Source organism: Gopherus evgoodei, chromosome 16 (genome assembly GCF_007399415.2).
Source record: "Gopherus evgoodei ecotype Sinaloan lineage chromosome 16, rGopEvg1_v1.p, whole genome shotgun sequence".
Taxonomy (NCBI): domain Eukaryota; kingdom Metazoa; phylum Chordata; order Testudines; family Testudinidae; genus Gopherus; species Gopherus evgoodei.
The window spans coordinates 25,736,635-25,751,747 of record NC_044337.1 but is presented as its reverse complement, the minus strand read 5'-3'; the positions used below and the strand labels follow the sequence as shown (position 1 = coordinate 25,751,747).

General features: G+C 44.0%; 1 protein-coding gene across 1 annotated transcript in view; it reads right to left on the bottom strand.

Moving 5' to 3' along the window:
- Positions 1–601: 601 nt before the first annotated feature.
- The window catches only part of LMX1B (LIM homeobox transcription factor 1 beta), a 127,094-nt gene continuing 112,582 nt past the window's right edge, over positions 602–15,113 (bottom strand). The window contains exons 3-8 of the mRNA XM_030535574.1: positions 14,531–14,763; positions 7,782–7,960; positions 7,039–7,116; positions 6,517–6,583; positions 3,821–3,982; positions 602–2,016 (exon numbers count right to left, since the gene is read on the bottom strand). Of these exons, the coding sequence (XP_030391434.1) occupies positions 1,859–2,016; positions 3,821–3,982; positions 6,517–6,583; positions 7,039–7,116; positions 7,782–7,960; positions 14,531–14,763 (877 nt within the window). The 3' untranslated portion in view covers positions 602–1,858. The remainder of the gene's footprint in view (positions 2,017–3,820; positions 3,983–6,516; positions 6,584–7,038; positions 7,117–7,781; positions 7,961–14,530; positions 14,764–15,113) is intronic.

Here is a 15,113-nt window from a genome sequence, read left to right as displayed (position 1 = left end):
TTGATGTAAAAAGTGCTCTCTTGCCCTCTTAAATCTGTGTCCAAGATGAGTTATACCATTTGCCACAGAGCAATGCAGGTCCTTTTTTCCCATGACAATCGGGACCTATCCTGAGCAGACAGTGCTACTGTCCCAGGAAACTGGAACATGTATACACTGCCGCGAACGTAACTAGGCTGTTGAGTCTGTTACATTTTTTGCTGCCTGTGGCCCATCAAAGTGGCCTGGAGGGCCTCATGGCTATAGGTCAGACACCTCTGAGTGCTTAAGAATTTTTGCATAGTGCACTGTGTCTCGTGTGACTGCAGCCCCTGAGCCCGCACCATGCATCACACACCAGGAGTTAAATTAACCAGCATGCTGAACTTGGTTTTCGCTGGTATGGTCAGAGCTTTGAATGTATTTATTTAAGAATGGGCCTGACGTGCCTCACCTTTATTCGTTTTTGAACACACCCTATCATTACTTCTATTACCTTGCCAAACTGTTCCTCACTAAGACATGGCCATATTTGTCCGGCTCTCCACCTGATAATTATTGTCTGCAGGCAATATTTATAACTACAGTATTATTATGTATCATGTTTTATGCCCTACAAAAATCTATAATGGCTGCTCAAACTTCAAAAAGGCTGTTGAGACAGTCCTCTTTATCTCTGCAAAATGAGCCCAGGTCTCCTCCCATTTTTCTAGCGTAGGTCTGGAGTAACTACTGGAGGTAATAGAGTCCCATCAGTGTGAAACTTGCATAAGTGAGATCAGGCTCAGGCTCGTGACAGAGCCTCATGCTCTCTGTGTTCTTTGTCACTTGGTGCACATTTCAAGGACACTTCTCAGGGCCTGGGCTAGGATTTTAGATCCTGCGCTTTCCTTGACAAAGGAAGAAAATTAATTAAAGGACGTTTTACTTATTCCAGATGGACAATGGAGTGTAGCACATTTATGTCTCATGCAAAACCTAAATAAACAGAACAGAATGAACAACACGTGGTTGCCAATCACAGGCTAGGCTTGAAAGTTGGCACTGAATTTCTTACAAATCAAAGTAAATGTTTATTCTCACACATTAAAAATTAAATAAAGCTCTGTGTCGTGTAAGCACCTTTTGTTTTAATTATTCAAGATTAATACTAATCTAAATGCATCTGTCCCTAACATGCAGCTTCTCTCCAGGGTCATAGACCTTTTTCAATTATGAAATCACTGGCTTCACCACAAGGCTTCTTGTTAACCAGTTTTTCTAAGTATCATACAGTATAAGGGCTATAAACTAAGGAGCAGACCGAGGGTTATGTAGAAAAAGTGTAGAAAGGAAACAAATGTTGAACGTCACATTTACATTAACTTCTCACAGTTCAAATGGCAATTTATCCACAACATAGTATGAGTCATGCAGTAAGAAAGGGGAGGAGGCTCCAATTTCTTTGATTTATTTGTCATATGGTCGACTGATGTCAGTGTCAGTGGCTTTTAAAAAAAAGGTTAAATATCCAAACGAAAGGAAGAAAGAAAGGAGGAAAAAGGTCGCGCTTTTCACACCGTCCTTTCCTTTACAATGCGGAGCTCAAACCAAACCAAGGGCTGCTGGAGAGCTGGCTGTTCCACTCGTCCCATGCTTTTCTCGTGGCCTGGTCCAAGCTGGATAACTGAGGATGTGTATGGGGGAGGAGGGCTGAGGGACTGGTGGGTTGATTGATTGATTGAATATATGGGCCTCCTAAAAACGCTCGTGGCAGTCCAGAGGCGGCAGGAGTTACTGCGAAGGAAGAGCTGGGCAACATATGGCTGTAGAGTCTGCTCTGCAAAAAGTCCCTTGCTAAAGATACGCCAGCTATTTGTTTGTTTTATTATTATTATTTTCATGAGGCGAAATACGAGCTCTGCATAGAGTACAGCCTGTCAATGGGGTTTCCTACTCTAGCCTGCATGGAGTTAACTTCTGAGGAGGCAAGGAAACAGTCGCTCAAGCTAGTCAAAGAGGTATCACTGTCGATATCGTGAAAAATGGAGTCGTTTCCTGCAAACAAAATGTACATATTAAGCTTGATTCTGTGCAGAGAGAGAAATACAGATTCAGGATTCTCAGGCACTCTGAGGCACAAAGTGTGTTACAAGTGAAAGTAAAAGCTAATACGTTTTCTTTTCTTTTCCTAAGCTACTATAAAATAACTTTTCTGCAAGGCTCTGCTCTTTAAACAGGGACTGGAGATCAAATTCTAGGTGTTTTGATGGCTTTGATGCTGCACAGGAGGAGGAAATCTGCAAGCGCTTCATTTACGCTGCTGTCTCCAGCACATAAAAAACTCTTTAATTGACATGAGCAGACAACCAACAGAGAGGAGGGAGGATCACATGCTCCTCAAAAGCTGGGACTTTGCATTCCACAACAGAAAGGTTGGGTAGTCAATTAATACAGGATCAGGCCCCCAGTGCTGACAATTGGAAATGGCTCTTTGGGAAAAAATGTTCCTCACTCAGACACAATGTAGTAAAAGTCCTATCTGCAAATGCAATGGAGTTTTGTTTTGGAACAGAGACAATACTGCCTTTTATCTCCTTTCGCAGCTGAAATGTCAATTGTCCACCTGGGAGGGCACCAGAAAGTGCTCCAGTGGCACTCAGTTGAAATGGTTGCATTGTATTTCTTTGTGTTTGATTTGAGGAACAGACCATTTCTCTAGTGGGGACTCATTGAGCAAGCCGAGCAAAATGTTAGTCACCAAACCCGACCCCTCCAAAGTTCCTTTGGGCTTCAAGTTTCTTTATGAAATACACTTGAAAGGCAGACTCCTCTGTTTCATTTACCAAACTGCCCAGTGTGCATGCACCTCTCTGCAACTAACACAACTGCACACAGCAGAGTCTGCTTTCCTCCTGCTGCATGCATGTCACTCCAGTGAGTGTTACCGAGAGAGCTGTGTATCCATCTCAATACCAATGTGCCCATATTTCATAGAAGTTAAAGTGATATAACTGAGCCATGATGGGCTACAAGGTCACTATCACAGTTTGAAAAATCCTCTTAAATCAGATTTAAATGCCAGATTGTAATAGTCCTGTACTAACCATGACACTTTTTACATTCGTGTAGCATTAGCAGTACCATGTAAAAGGTGCCATTTAGTTGCACTTGGCCATGTGATGTGGTGAGTGGGAAATGGGTAGAAGCCAGTAATTGTCTTAGATCAGAGTATTATATAAGTCTGAGACAAAGGCGGCTCCAGGCCCCAGCACGCCAAGCGTGCTTGGGGCAGCGAAATGTGTAGAGCCACCCCTGGTCCGGGGGGGAATATTCTGTCCTGGCACATCTCGCAGCAATACAAGAGCTGCTCTTTAACAAGTCAGCATACAATTTGAAGGCATTTATGGAGATGGTAATTTTTGCATTTGGGGACCACAAGATCAGTTCTCTCTGTTGGAGCATGCTGCAAAATCCCTGCTTTTCTCTGAGCTTTGGGGGAAATGGAAGGACCATGAGGGTGGGCGGAGGGGGTTCTGGTGCTGTTTATTTTCTGTTTGGTCAGTCTTGGCTGACTCTGTTGTGGGCAGGGGGAGAGGTAACATTGCTGGATTAGTGATTGCTAAGAATTGTATTTTGAAATATTTGTTAAGGGTGTCTAGAGCCTGGAACAGGTTTTCTCCTACCCATTTTTTGTGCCTATAAATAAATAATAATAAAAGCGATGCTGGTTCAATATATGCTCCAGCACAAATTGAAGAAAAAATATTGAAAAAATAAATCACTAGGCTGAACCTTTGGAGTCTGAACTGCCAGACAGATAAGTGCTGCTCCCAGGGCGGTGGTAAGTGGAGAGCCTTACCATAGGGGTTCATGTGGTCTCCTGGCATTTGTGGAGGGGTAAGACCTTGCTGGAATGGGTCCGTGCCATAACTGCTTTGATCCATTGCTACAATCTGCTGCTGTGGTGGTGCAAGTGGTGTGTAAGATGTCATCATCCCTTCCATTCGGTTGGACATTACTTCTGCAAAACAAACAGCAGAATCCATTCGCAGCTTAGCCAGGAAGCAGCGCACATGGGGTTTGTACCCTGCCTACTGCCCACTTTGTGCTACACTGGAATGCGAGGCCACTAGTGAGATGGAATTACTAAAACAGTGCGTGATGGTGTTAATGCTGAGGAGTCAAAGACAGTGTAGTAAGTCATCACCATTTGCTAGAAACCATGTGTCCTCCAGAGAGCTGTAGTTTTGTCACACTGTCCAGCTCTCCAGGTCCTTCTACTGCAGCATCACTCTTCCAAGGAAAAATCAGCAGCTCAATCCCACTTTGTGGGAGAAAATCCCATTTCAGTTAGATTTTAAAGGAACTACAGGAAAGCCCAGAGCACCCAGTGAGATGGCCAAGTCGTTCTTTTTGTGCCCAGAGTTCAGAAACCAGCAGTGCTTGGAAATATCTGTCTGCTGGGGGGTGAATGTGAGAGACCAGGCAGAGTTAGGCATTCACCAGATCGCTGCTCCCCAAATACCACATACTCAGCTACAACTCAGCCAGCAGGAGATCCCAGTGTTAAGGGGAGCATTTATCTTGCGGGTCAGTTAGAGCCAGATTTCCAAAACAGCTCAATTCTCATTTAGGCAGCAAAGTCAGTGGCCAGGTTTCCCACCCAGCTCCTTGGAAAAGCCGGTCTTGATTGTGGATGCAGAAAAAGTAAAAACTTGGACCCTTAATGACAGGGTCTGGTACAATCAGAAAGGGCATCTTTTTTCATCTCTTGCTCAGAGATTCCTAGCTCCTGGAACAGGAGGACAGAATGAATGCTGCAAATGGCTCCCTGGAATCAGAGGTGCCTCCCAAACCCCTGACCCTGACTCTGATGAGGCTGATGTAGAATGATTAGACTTCCTGCTCAATCTTCCATCACTTGTTGTGTCTTCTCTCCAATTACACTGTATGCATTTTGGGGCAGAGAAATGCCTCCCCAGTGCCCAGCACAATGGAGCCCTGATGCTGCCTGTCACACCACAGCAGTGCAAATAACCAGGAATTGTGATAAAGTGCTAGAGAGGAATGAAGCCGTGCATTTCATTATACTAGTGAGCAGCTCAGAGTATAGGCTGCTGAGAATCCAAAGAGAGCAAGGCTGCCCAGTTAGCACTGCTATTGCGCACTCCAACCCCACTGGAATGGACAGCCAGCAGGACTGGCTGCAATCTGGAGATTTTGTAAATGCACATAAATTACCCACAATCTCGGCTGTTGTAGGTCACTGGGACAGCTCTGAGAACAAGTGTGCTGGGCAGCTTCTTCCACTGCCTGTAGCTAGATGGTGCACAGCAGCAGCTCCCATACCCTGCTCACAGACCATGAGCTAGGCTCTGAGGCCCTTGCTCAGTTTTTATTATGCGCTAGGAAGAATGTGGAGACTGGAATGGCTCAGAAGTAGGCTGGGAGGTCCAGACAGCTTCCCCTTTCCGTTCCCATGCAGCATTCCCAGAGGAGCAGTGCAATTCCAGACTGTACAGTATTAGCATCTGTGCACACTTTGCTGCCTATGAGGCCTGAGCAGCCGCTGCTAAGGAGCCACCTGACACTGGGCCACTGCACAGACACAGGGCCTCCTCCCAGGGCCATCCCTAGCTATTCTGGCGCCCTATGCAGCCCCCCTGCGGGGTGTGTGTGGGGCCCCAGGCCTTCATGGGAGGACTGGCTTGGGGGGCTGAGGGGAACCACTCCCCAGCACTTACCAGTGGTGCAGATGGGGTGGTCCCTGCACTTCCTGCCACCGGTGAGTGCAGGCCTGGCCCTGTTGCAGTCCTCTGGGGTGGGCAGAGGCGAGGGTGGGGAGGAGCAGGGCTGGGGCTTTGGGGAAGGGGTGGAGTGGGGGCAGGGCTGGGGCTGACCAGGGGTGGGAAAAGGAGGGGTTGGGGTGGGGGCGGGGGACCTGGGGAAGAGGTGGGGCAGGGACTGGAGCAGGGCTGGGGCTTTGGGGAAGGGGTGGAGTGGGGGCAGGGCTGGGATGGAGCAGGGGCAGGGGGTCTGGGGAAGAGGTGGGGCAGGGGCTGGAGCAGCACGCACCTGCGCAGGGCACCAGGCAATATAGTGCCCCAAGTCTGGTGGTGCCCGAAGCAGCTGCGTACTTTGCGTATGGTAGGGATGGCCCTGCTCCTCACACCTCACAAATGACCTGTGGATCCCTCAGATTTAGTGTGGCTGTGGCACCTTTTTCTGTGGCAGGGGAAAACTGGTTTGAGGGATCCACGGATGGGGACTCCCCCAAACCCCTATCCCTCTGCAGGTTTGACCACGGGGAAGGGATTGCAGGGACTTGAGTAGGGACCCAGAGGGTTTGGCCCAATGATAGGACATAGGTGTAACCGGAGGGCCTGGTCTGTGTGAACAGAACCTCTCTCTGTGAGTATAGGTCACTGTGCACGACAGAAAGAGATATCATCTGTATTGATGTACACATGGCTGTATGTTCCCTCCCTCACACGCTACAATAAACCCATAAAGCCTCTTCCCTTCTCCTTGGTTCCATCACAAACATGGCTTTACCTTGCCCTAGTCGCTGAGAATTTTGCTGCTCCTGCTGCTGCTGATGCCTCCGTGCTAGTTTCTTCATCTGAATAAAATAGGAAACACAGGATAATCTCATGGCTTTGAATGGAAACTCTGTGCAAATGTCAAACCTATCAATACAGAGTGTGTATATTCCGGTACATCCCATCAGGAGCTCAACTGTCATTCCTGAGCATATACATTTGGGTTTGCAGTTCCACATTTGCATATACAAACTAGTCCTTATCTAGCATTGCTTGGAGCACTCTGTTCTAGGTGCAGATGTCTGAAAATGGGCCTTCCTACATGAACGCAGTTTGTGCAGCACATGCAGAAATATGCAGTTGTGAGGAGCCCACATGTCACAAAACGATTTTATAAACCCTAATTCCTGCCTGGTTACCTCGGTGACGTAGACCTTTTAGTGAAAGGGAAGAGCTGTGCATGGCGGCCATTGCTCCTGGGAGTACTGTACATGTGCTTCAGGCTTTACTTTTGAGATCTGGACAAACAACTTACCTTTGCTCTTTGGTTCTGAAACCAGACCTGGACAACTCGCACACTGAGTCCTGTTTCAGCTGCTAGCGTTTCTCTGACCTAGAGGAGGAAATGTTTAAAGAAGAATTAACTTACACCTAAGTAGGTGGGTCAGGAGAGAGATCATGTCGTTATTATTTTTAACCTGTGAAAAACTGGTTTGTAAATTTGGCTAAGAATAAAATTTTGATATTTTGGTCAATAAACACAATTTGTCACTGCAAACAAAGGCAAATGACAACCCTGAGACACAGCACACTTATCCCAAGTGACACATTTTCTATAGATGCAGGTAAAGGTTGCTTTTCACGGTGAAGACACACTTCAGACAGCAAAAAAAATTGAGCAGAAACAGCAAAGTATGTTGCCTTTCACAAAGAGGTGATTTTCTGCCAGTTTTACCAGTGATGCAAATATTTTTTCCAGTCCTATCTGCTATAAATGACTAAACATCCTGGTTACATTTTGTAAGGCCAAAGCTGGAACAATAATTACAGAATGGGGATGTGCACTCATCTCCTTGGAAAAGTGACTTCTTCAGTTTTGGAGGGGCCACATGCTTGCTGAGACTCTAATGGTAAATGATCAGTTCATGTTTTATTAGCAAATTTTTGAACAAACAAATATTTCCCTTGTGTAAGGATCTTCCACAGAGTTTGGCATTGTGTCCTGTGGGCTACCAGCAGAAAACCAGATTGTTTGCAGGTCTCTGCTGAAGAGCCTACCTTCCTACATGGCTTTGAAGACACTTCAAAGGATGCTTTGAATGCTCTTCTCTGCTGTGTTGTAAGTATTGTCCTTGGTCGTTTGGGTCTCCTTGGGTCTTTTCCATCATCACTCCCTTTTCCTTGGTTTGCTTGTCCTTTGGCTGGTTTAACATCTCCATCCTCATCATCACTTTTAACTGTCAAGAAACGAAAACTATCAGAACATTCTCTTTGGTTTGCTAAGAGAATAGGACTTTTGAAAGGATATATTCATGGAGTAACAATACATCCCCTTAAGATAATGAACTCGGCTATTATCCTTCATTTGTTTTAAAACTTAAAATTAACCCTAAGTCAGATGATATCATGTTAAATGAGACCTTGTGCATAAATGCCAGGCCAAAATCCAGCAAGCACTTAAGTATGCATGTAACTGTAACTGAAGTCAATGGGACTACTCATGTGAGTGTCCTTAAACATTTGCAGAATCAGGCCCTGTTGATTATTCTATGCTGTACATTATATGACTTTAAAAACTGTGATTACCTCTAAGGTTGCAAAAGGAAGAAATTTTAAATATAAATGTTATTAAAAATATAAAAGTTCTTTTAATCAAATCTATGTAGTGTAAAATTGGTTGTTTATAATATTTTTGCAGCCCCAGAGGTAACCTTTAACATATTACTTGTTTCTGCATATTATGAAACCCCCCAATAATCTCTCTCACTGCACTACACATCTACAAATACATTAGAAGCAAGAGGAAGACCAATGACAGGATAGACCCCTTACTCAATGAGGGGGAAAAAACAGTAACAGGAAATGTGGAAATGGCAGAGGTGCTTAATGGCTTCTTTGTTTCGGTTTTCACCAAGAAGGTTGGTGGTGATTGGATATTTAACGTAGTAAATGCCAGTGAAAATGAGGTAGGATCAGATATAGGGAAAGAACAAGTTAGAAATTACTTAGACAAGTTAGATGTGTTCAAGTCACCAGGGCTTGATGAAATGCATCCCAGAATACTCAAGGGGCTGACTGAGGAGATATCTGAGCCATTAGCGATTATCTTTGAAAAGTCATGGAAGATGGGAGAGATTCCAGAAAACTGGAAAAGGGCAAATTTATAGTGCCCATCTATAAAAAGGGAAATAAGGACAACTCTTGGAATTACAGACCAGTCAGTTTAACTTCTGTACCCGGAAAGATAATGGAGCAAATAATTAAGCAATCAATTTGCAAACATCTAGAAGATAATAAGGTAATAAGTAGCAGTCAGCATAGTTTGTCAAGAACAATCATGTCAAACAAACCTGATAGCTTTCTTTGACAGGGTAACAAGCCTTATGGATAGGAGGGAAGTAGTAGACGTGATATATCTTGACTTTAGTAAAGCTTTTGATACTGTCTCGCATGACCTTCTCATAAACAAACTAGGGAAATGCAACCTAGATGGAGCTACTATAAGGTGGGTGTATAACTGATTGGAAAACCATTTCCAGAGAGTAGCTATCAGTGGTTCACACAGTTCACAGTCATGCTGGAAGGATGTAATGAGTGGGGTCCTGAAAGGATCAGTTCTGGGTTCGGTTCTGTTCAATATCTTCATCAATGATTTAGATAATGGCATAGAGAGTACACTTATAAAGTTTGTGGATGATACCAAGCCGGGAAGGATTGCAAATGCTTTAGAGGATAGAATTAAAATTCAAAATGATCTGGACAAACTGGAGAAATGGTCTGAAATAAACAGGATGAAATTCGAAAAGGACAAATGCAAAATACTCCACTTAGGAAAGAACAATCAGTTGCACACATACAAAATGGGATATGACTGCCTAGGAAGGAGTGCTGCAGAAAGGGATCTGAAGGTCATAGTGGACCACAAGCTAAATATGAGTCAACAGTGTAACACTGTTGCAAAAAAAATCAAACATCGTTCTGAGATGTATTAGCTGGAGTACTGGAAGCAAGACAAGAGAAGTAATTTTTCCGCTCTACTCTGCGCTGATTAGGCCTCTGCTGGAGTATTGTGTCCAGTTCTGGGCACTACATTTCAGGAAAGAGGTGGACAAATTGGAGAAAGTCCAGAGAAGAGCAACAACAATGATTAATGGTCTAGAAAACATGACCTATGAGGGAAGACTGAAAAAACTGGGTTGGTTTAGTCTGGAAAAGAGAAGAGTAAGGTGGGGGGAGGGACATGATAACAGTTTTCAAGTGCATGATAAAGACTGAGAGGGGACATAACAGTTTTCAAGTATATAAAAAGTTGTTACAAGGAGGAGGAAGAAATTTGTTTTTCTTAACCTCTGAGGACAGGACAAGAAGCAATGGGCTTAAATTGAAGCAAGGAAGGTTTAGGTTGGACATTGGGAAAAATTTCCTAACTGTCAGGGTGGTTAAACACTGGAATGAATTGCCTACTGGGGACTGGACTAGATGACCGCTCAAGGTCGCTTCCAGTCCTATGATTTTATGATTTTATGTGTGGCCTGTACATGTGCTTCTGTGAATGTGTGTAGGCATGGGTCCATGTAAGTATATATTAGACTCTGTGTATGAGCATTTATAGCATAAATATATTTGTAGTGTGCATTAGTGGTTAGTAGTGAGAAAGCCCAACTGCCATGCCAAAGGTTTATGAGTAAGTGCATATTTTTGTCCTCATTGAAATAACTTCTGTGTCCACATCAATATCTGTGGCCAAAATTTATCATTCACAGCAGTCAAATAGGTCTATTTTATATGAATTTCACTAGACCATTGATTTTCATTAAAAAAACATTAATATACTATTCTGTAGATCTTTAAATTTAAAAACTATAATTTTGATACGTTCAAATATTGTATTTTGGGAATTAATAAGTTATACTTTTAATTCATTTTAGGAGCTGATTCACATGCACCTACCATGTATTTCAGTTCAAGAGGTGGCTTTTGTATAACGATTAAAGAGCATTTCTGTCATTTCAATAACTGTGGCATCATTAACTTTCCAGACTGATGTTTCGATGGGAAGGTTTGTGAAGGCTCATGTTGCTCATTGAAGAGTTATTTTTGTGGCCAGTGGATAAATATTTGAATGGAGAAGGTGCACTCATCCAGAGCTATGTGAAATCATGTGCACTCACAGAGGGAATGGGGAGCATTGGGCTTTCACTATTTTAAAAAATGGAAGGAAAAATGTCTTGTGACATTCATTTTGTGGGGATGGAGTGGGCTGGGGCTTGGGGTTCTTTGTCGATGAAAAAATGCTTCTCATCTGCTGGAGATGCTACTGTGTGTATCGTGGGGAAGTAAGGCTGAACTCAAACGCACATCATTATGCTTCCCTGATAGCCTGTTGGGCCTTGTTGATTTGATCATGACACACAAGGAGACTCTGGCTGGGGAGGATGTGTGCATCAGTGTCAGAAGTAAATGTCAAATGAAGCCAGCTGACAGCTGGCAACCACTGCCTGTGCGCTGTGATGCTAACACGTAGCATGGGAGAACAGGAGAGACCCATCCACAATGCTGTTGTTTGGCAGAAAGTGGATGAAGACAGAAACACGAGTGTACTGAAGACTAGGGACTGATGATTTCAACGGGAATTTGTCTGAGTAAGGCCTGAGTATTCCTGAATGAGTTTCACATAGAGAGACCATCCTATCTGAAAAGCACTAGGGAACCCACAGACACTAGATGAGTACATTCTAGTGGCCATATTCGCTAGGAGCCAGAAACCTGCACATTGAGGTTCATGGAGTGACGAAGCTGAGGGCACTAAATAAAACCCAGCTCTAAAAACGGCTTGAGAGCTGCACATCCTGCTGAGGCAGCCGTGACCTTTGCCTCACTACATTCCTGACATGGAAATACAAAATTTTAACAACATGGAGGATGTGGGTCTCAAAGCAAAGATCAAGGCTAGAAACTGCCCCAAGTTAGACTGAGAATAATATATTTTCCCCATAAAACTGAAGCAAATATCCATGTTGCTTGTACATTTAATGGAATGATAATCACTGTTTTTCTTAGATATTTTCTCTGAAATAGATGAGTGGTTCCAATGACTACTAGCAATGATTTGTACGTGTCTCGAGCCTGGGAGCCAGACATGGCACATCAGCAGTGCAGGATTTTCAAAGCAGGATGAATAGATAAAGCAAAGAGGAATCCCATGTCTTCTGGACTTGCAAACACTAGTAGGCTTGGAGCCTGATCTCTGCTGAGACCAGAGCTGCAAACGCTTGAGTGGGGATCAAAGCATGACATATTAACTCACTCATCTCACTGTCTGATGCTGCTCCCCTGGCTCAGAATGGAGGGTAGGCAGGGTTGCTCGTTCTCTAGAAAATCTTTCCTGGGAATTTGATGGGGAGTAGGCTCCTCCCCACTGTAATTCAAGAGCCAGGGGCCAGGCCAATCAGCTGCTCTCAGAGACATCACAAGGGGACTCTGCATTGAAAGCCACTGGGTTTTTTCTTCCAGAGGACCACTAAAGGGGAGGCAGAAATGGAAGGGGGTCCCCAGTGGCAGCTGTGGGAAGTAGAACAGAGTCTCGTAGTATTGGGGGGGGGTGTCAAAGGCATGAATATTTCCCAAATACTGGGAAACTGAATCACAAACATCCACATCGGAGGGCTCAGGCCCGATTTTGTAAAACTATAACATGCTCTCTGCAGATTTCGTTGTTTGTCAGTTACTCATGGCAGGACTCGAGTTTTTAGGGAGTGAGGCAAGGCCCTTGTGTCACCTATCCCGTTTCACTGCTGCTAGTGGAATACCAGAAGCAGAGCTGAGAGAATGGAAATGTCTTTGTAAAAGGTGGGCTAATCAGCCCACCAACAAAATGCTAGGCCTGGGAACAGTTACTTGTGTACCCGGGAAGGAGGGTTCCCTCACTAGAAGGAATTACAGGGTGAAGTTCTCTGGCCTGTGCAATGCAGGAGCTCAGAACAGGTGATCATCAAGGTCCCTTCTGGCCTTAACATCAATAAACTGATTAGAAGAAACTGAGACACCCGAATCTCTCTTTTTGCAGGGTGGGCACCATCGCTCTGTGGAGCAGGACGGGGTACGGGATCACTCATTTTATTCCAATTCAAGTACTGCAGCTTTGGTAAAAACTGAACTGTGATAGTTACCCACCCAGGAGGGTTGGAATAATTCTCAGGAATCTTTTTATAAAAAGTAAGACAAGTAAATGCTGAGTTCCAATCCATAACTTGGCCATCATCTATATTTTTCCTGTAACTCAAGTTTATCTCCTACAACTTTAAAACTGGCAGGAAGTGCAGCTTCTGGAAGTGTCTGTGTGGTGAGTGAGCTGTGTGTGACAGAAGTTACTAAATTAAATGTTATGACTCTAGGTGGCAATATTTGGTGGCAAAATGACTCTAGGTGGCAAAATGCCCAGTCTGGATTATTTTTTTGTATCTTTTACGTTAATCCCTCTGTCCTGCCCTGACCTGCTGCAGGACTTTCTTAGTGTTAGAGCGAACTACTCAGGCAGCACTAGTATAGTGGTTCTCAACCAGGGCTACGCAGAGGTCTTCCAGAGGGTACATCAGCTCATCTAGATATTTGCCAATTTTACAACAGGCTACACAAAAAGCACTAGTCAAGTCAGTACAAACTCAAATTTCATACAGACAATGACTGGTTTATACTGCTCTATGTACTACACGCTGAAATGTAAATACAGTATTTATATTCCAAGCTATTTATTTTATAATTACACGGTAAAAATGAGAACATAAGCAATGGTTCAGGAATAGTGAGCTGTGACACTTTTGTATTGGTATGTCTGATTTTGTAAACAGGTAGTTTTTAAGTGAGGTGTAAATTGGGATATGCAAGACAAATCAGAGCCCTGAGAGGGATATAGTCATTTGGAAAGTTTGAGAGCCACTGACCTCGCAGACACAAAGTCACTGCTTTTGCCAGTGCTACACAAATTTCACAATTGGAATGCCATGCTCAGCGTTCAGTTTCCTTCGAGTCTCTGACATTTCAATATTGCTTTTGTGCCTTTTCTTAGCATTCCCACTTGTGACTGGCAGAGAGACACTTATCTCAGAAAACTCAGGGAAATTACATCACTTCTTTAAGTCTATTTTGCAAGCCAGCTGTGTGTATTCCTCATGCCGTACTGCATGTATAACACACCCTGTATGTATGTGCATGTACAGCAAGTTGTCTATACTCAGGTAGGAAATATGGGTGTATGATACAACCCCAATCTGTTATTTAAATAGATGGAAAGACTCCCATTGACAACATTAGGCTTTGGGGCAGGCCCTGGGTAACCAAACCAGACAGGTTTCAGAGTAGCAGCCGTATTAGTCTGGATCCATAAAAAGAACAGGAGTACTTGTGGCACCTTAGACTCTAAGGTGACAGATTTATCCATTCCTGGTTTTATACAACAACATCTTATTTGGATCTCAGCATCTTGTAAATTATTCTTGTCCTCTACTAAGATGGTAGGACAATGAGCAATGGCCTGAAGCTAAGGAAGGAAAGATCTAGACTAGATATTTGGGGATAGCTCTTAATGGACAGTGCAATAATTCCCAGGGGTAAAGGGGTCAAGGCACCAGTACAATGGAGTCTGAAAGAAAGGGCACCTATGGGTAGTCTCCAAAATCAGATTGAATGACTGGCCCCTGTGACCGCTTCTTCCACTGCCTATGAGTCTATGGATCAGGATGGCTCTGACTTTTCCATCCCACTTTGCCCGTTCATAACCATCAATTGGAACAGGTGCAAGAAGAGCTCACCTGAGTCTGAGTCATCGGGGCTCACTGAGCTCAGCAAATCTTTCTCTTTTTCATAGTCACTTTTGCAGAGCAATTGTCCTTCCTTCAGAACAAATTCATCTCCTTTCCTCAGCTGTCGCTCACAGACGCAGCAACTGAAGCAGCTTAAGTGGTAAACACATTCCAGGGCTCTCATCACAAATTCTGTTGGGGCGATCTTTTCCATGCAGCCGCTGCACTTAGCAGCAAATAGCCTGTGAGAAGGAAAGAGAGGAAGGGGAAATGTCAGAACATGTACCATATTTATTTTCAACATGAAAAATAGGTTCAGATTTTAATTGAACTGCAGATCAGCCTGCCACATGGCTTAGCACATTAGCGACCAGTGAACTTTAGTACCTCCAGGGGGACCCAACTTATTTGAATTCTGAACCCTTTGGTCTAGAAGTCTCCTGAGCTCTAGTTTCCTCATGAGAGTTCCAGGCACCTTTGGTTTGGTCAGGTTGGAAATGCCACAAGAGCAGCCTCTGTCTCAATATGTTATTGTTCCTCCATTAGGGGATGAAACCAAGAATTCCAGAGGCACAAGAGAAAAAGGGAACAA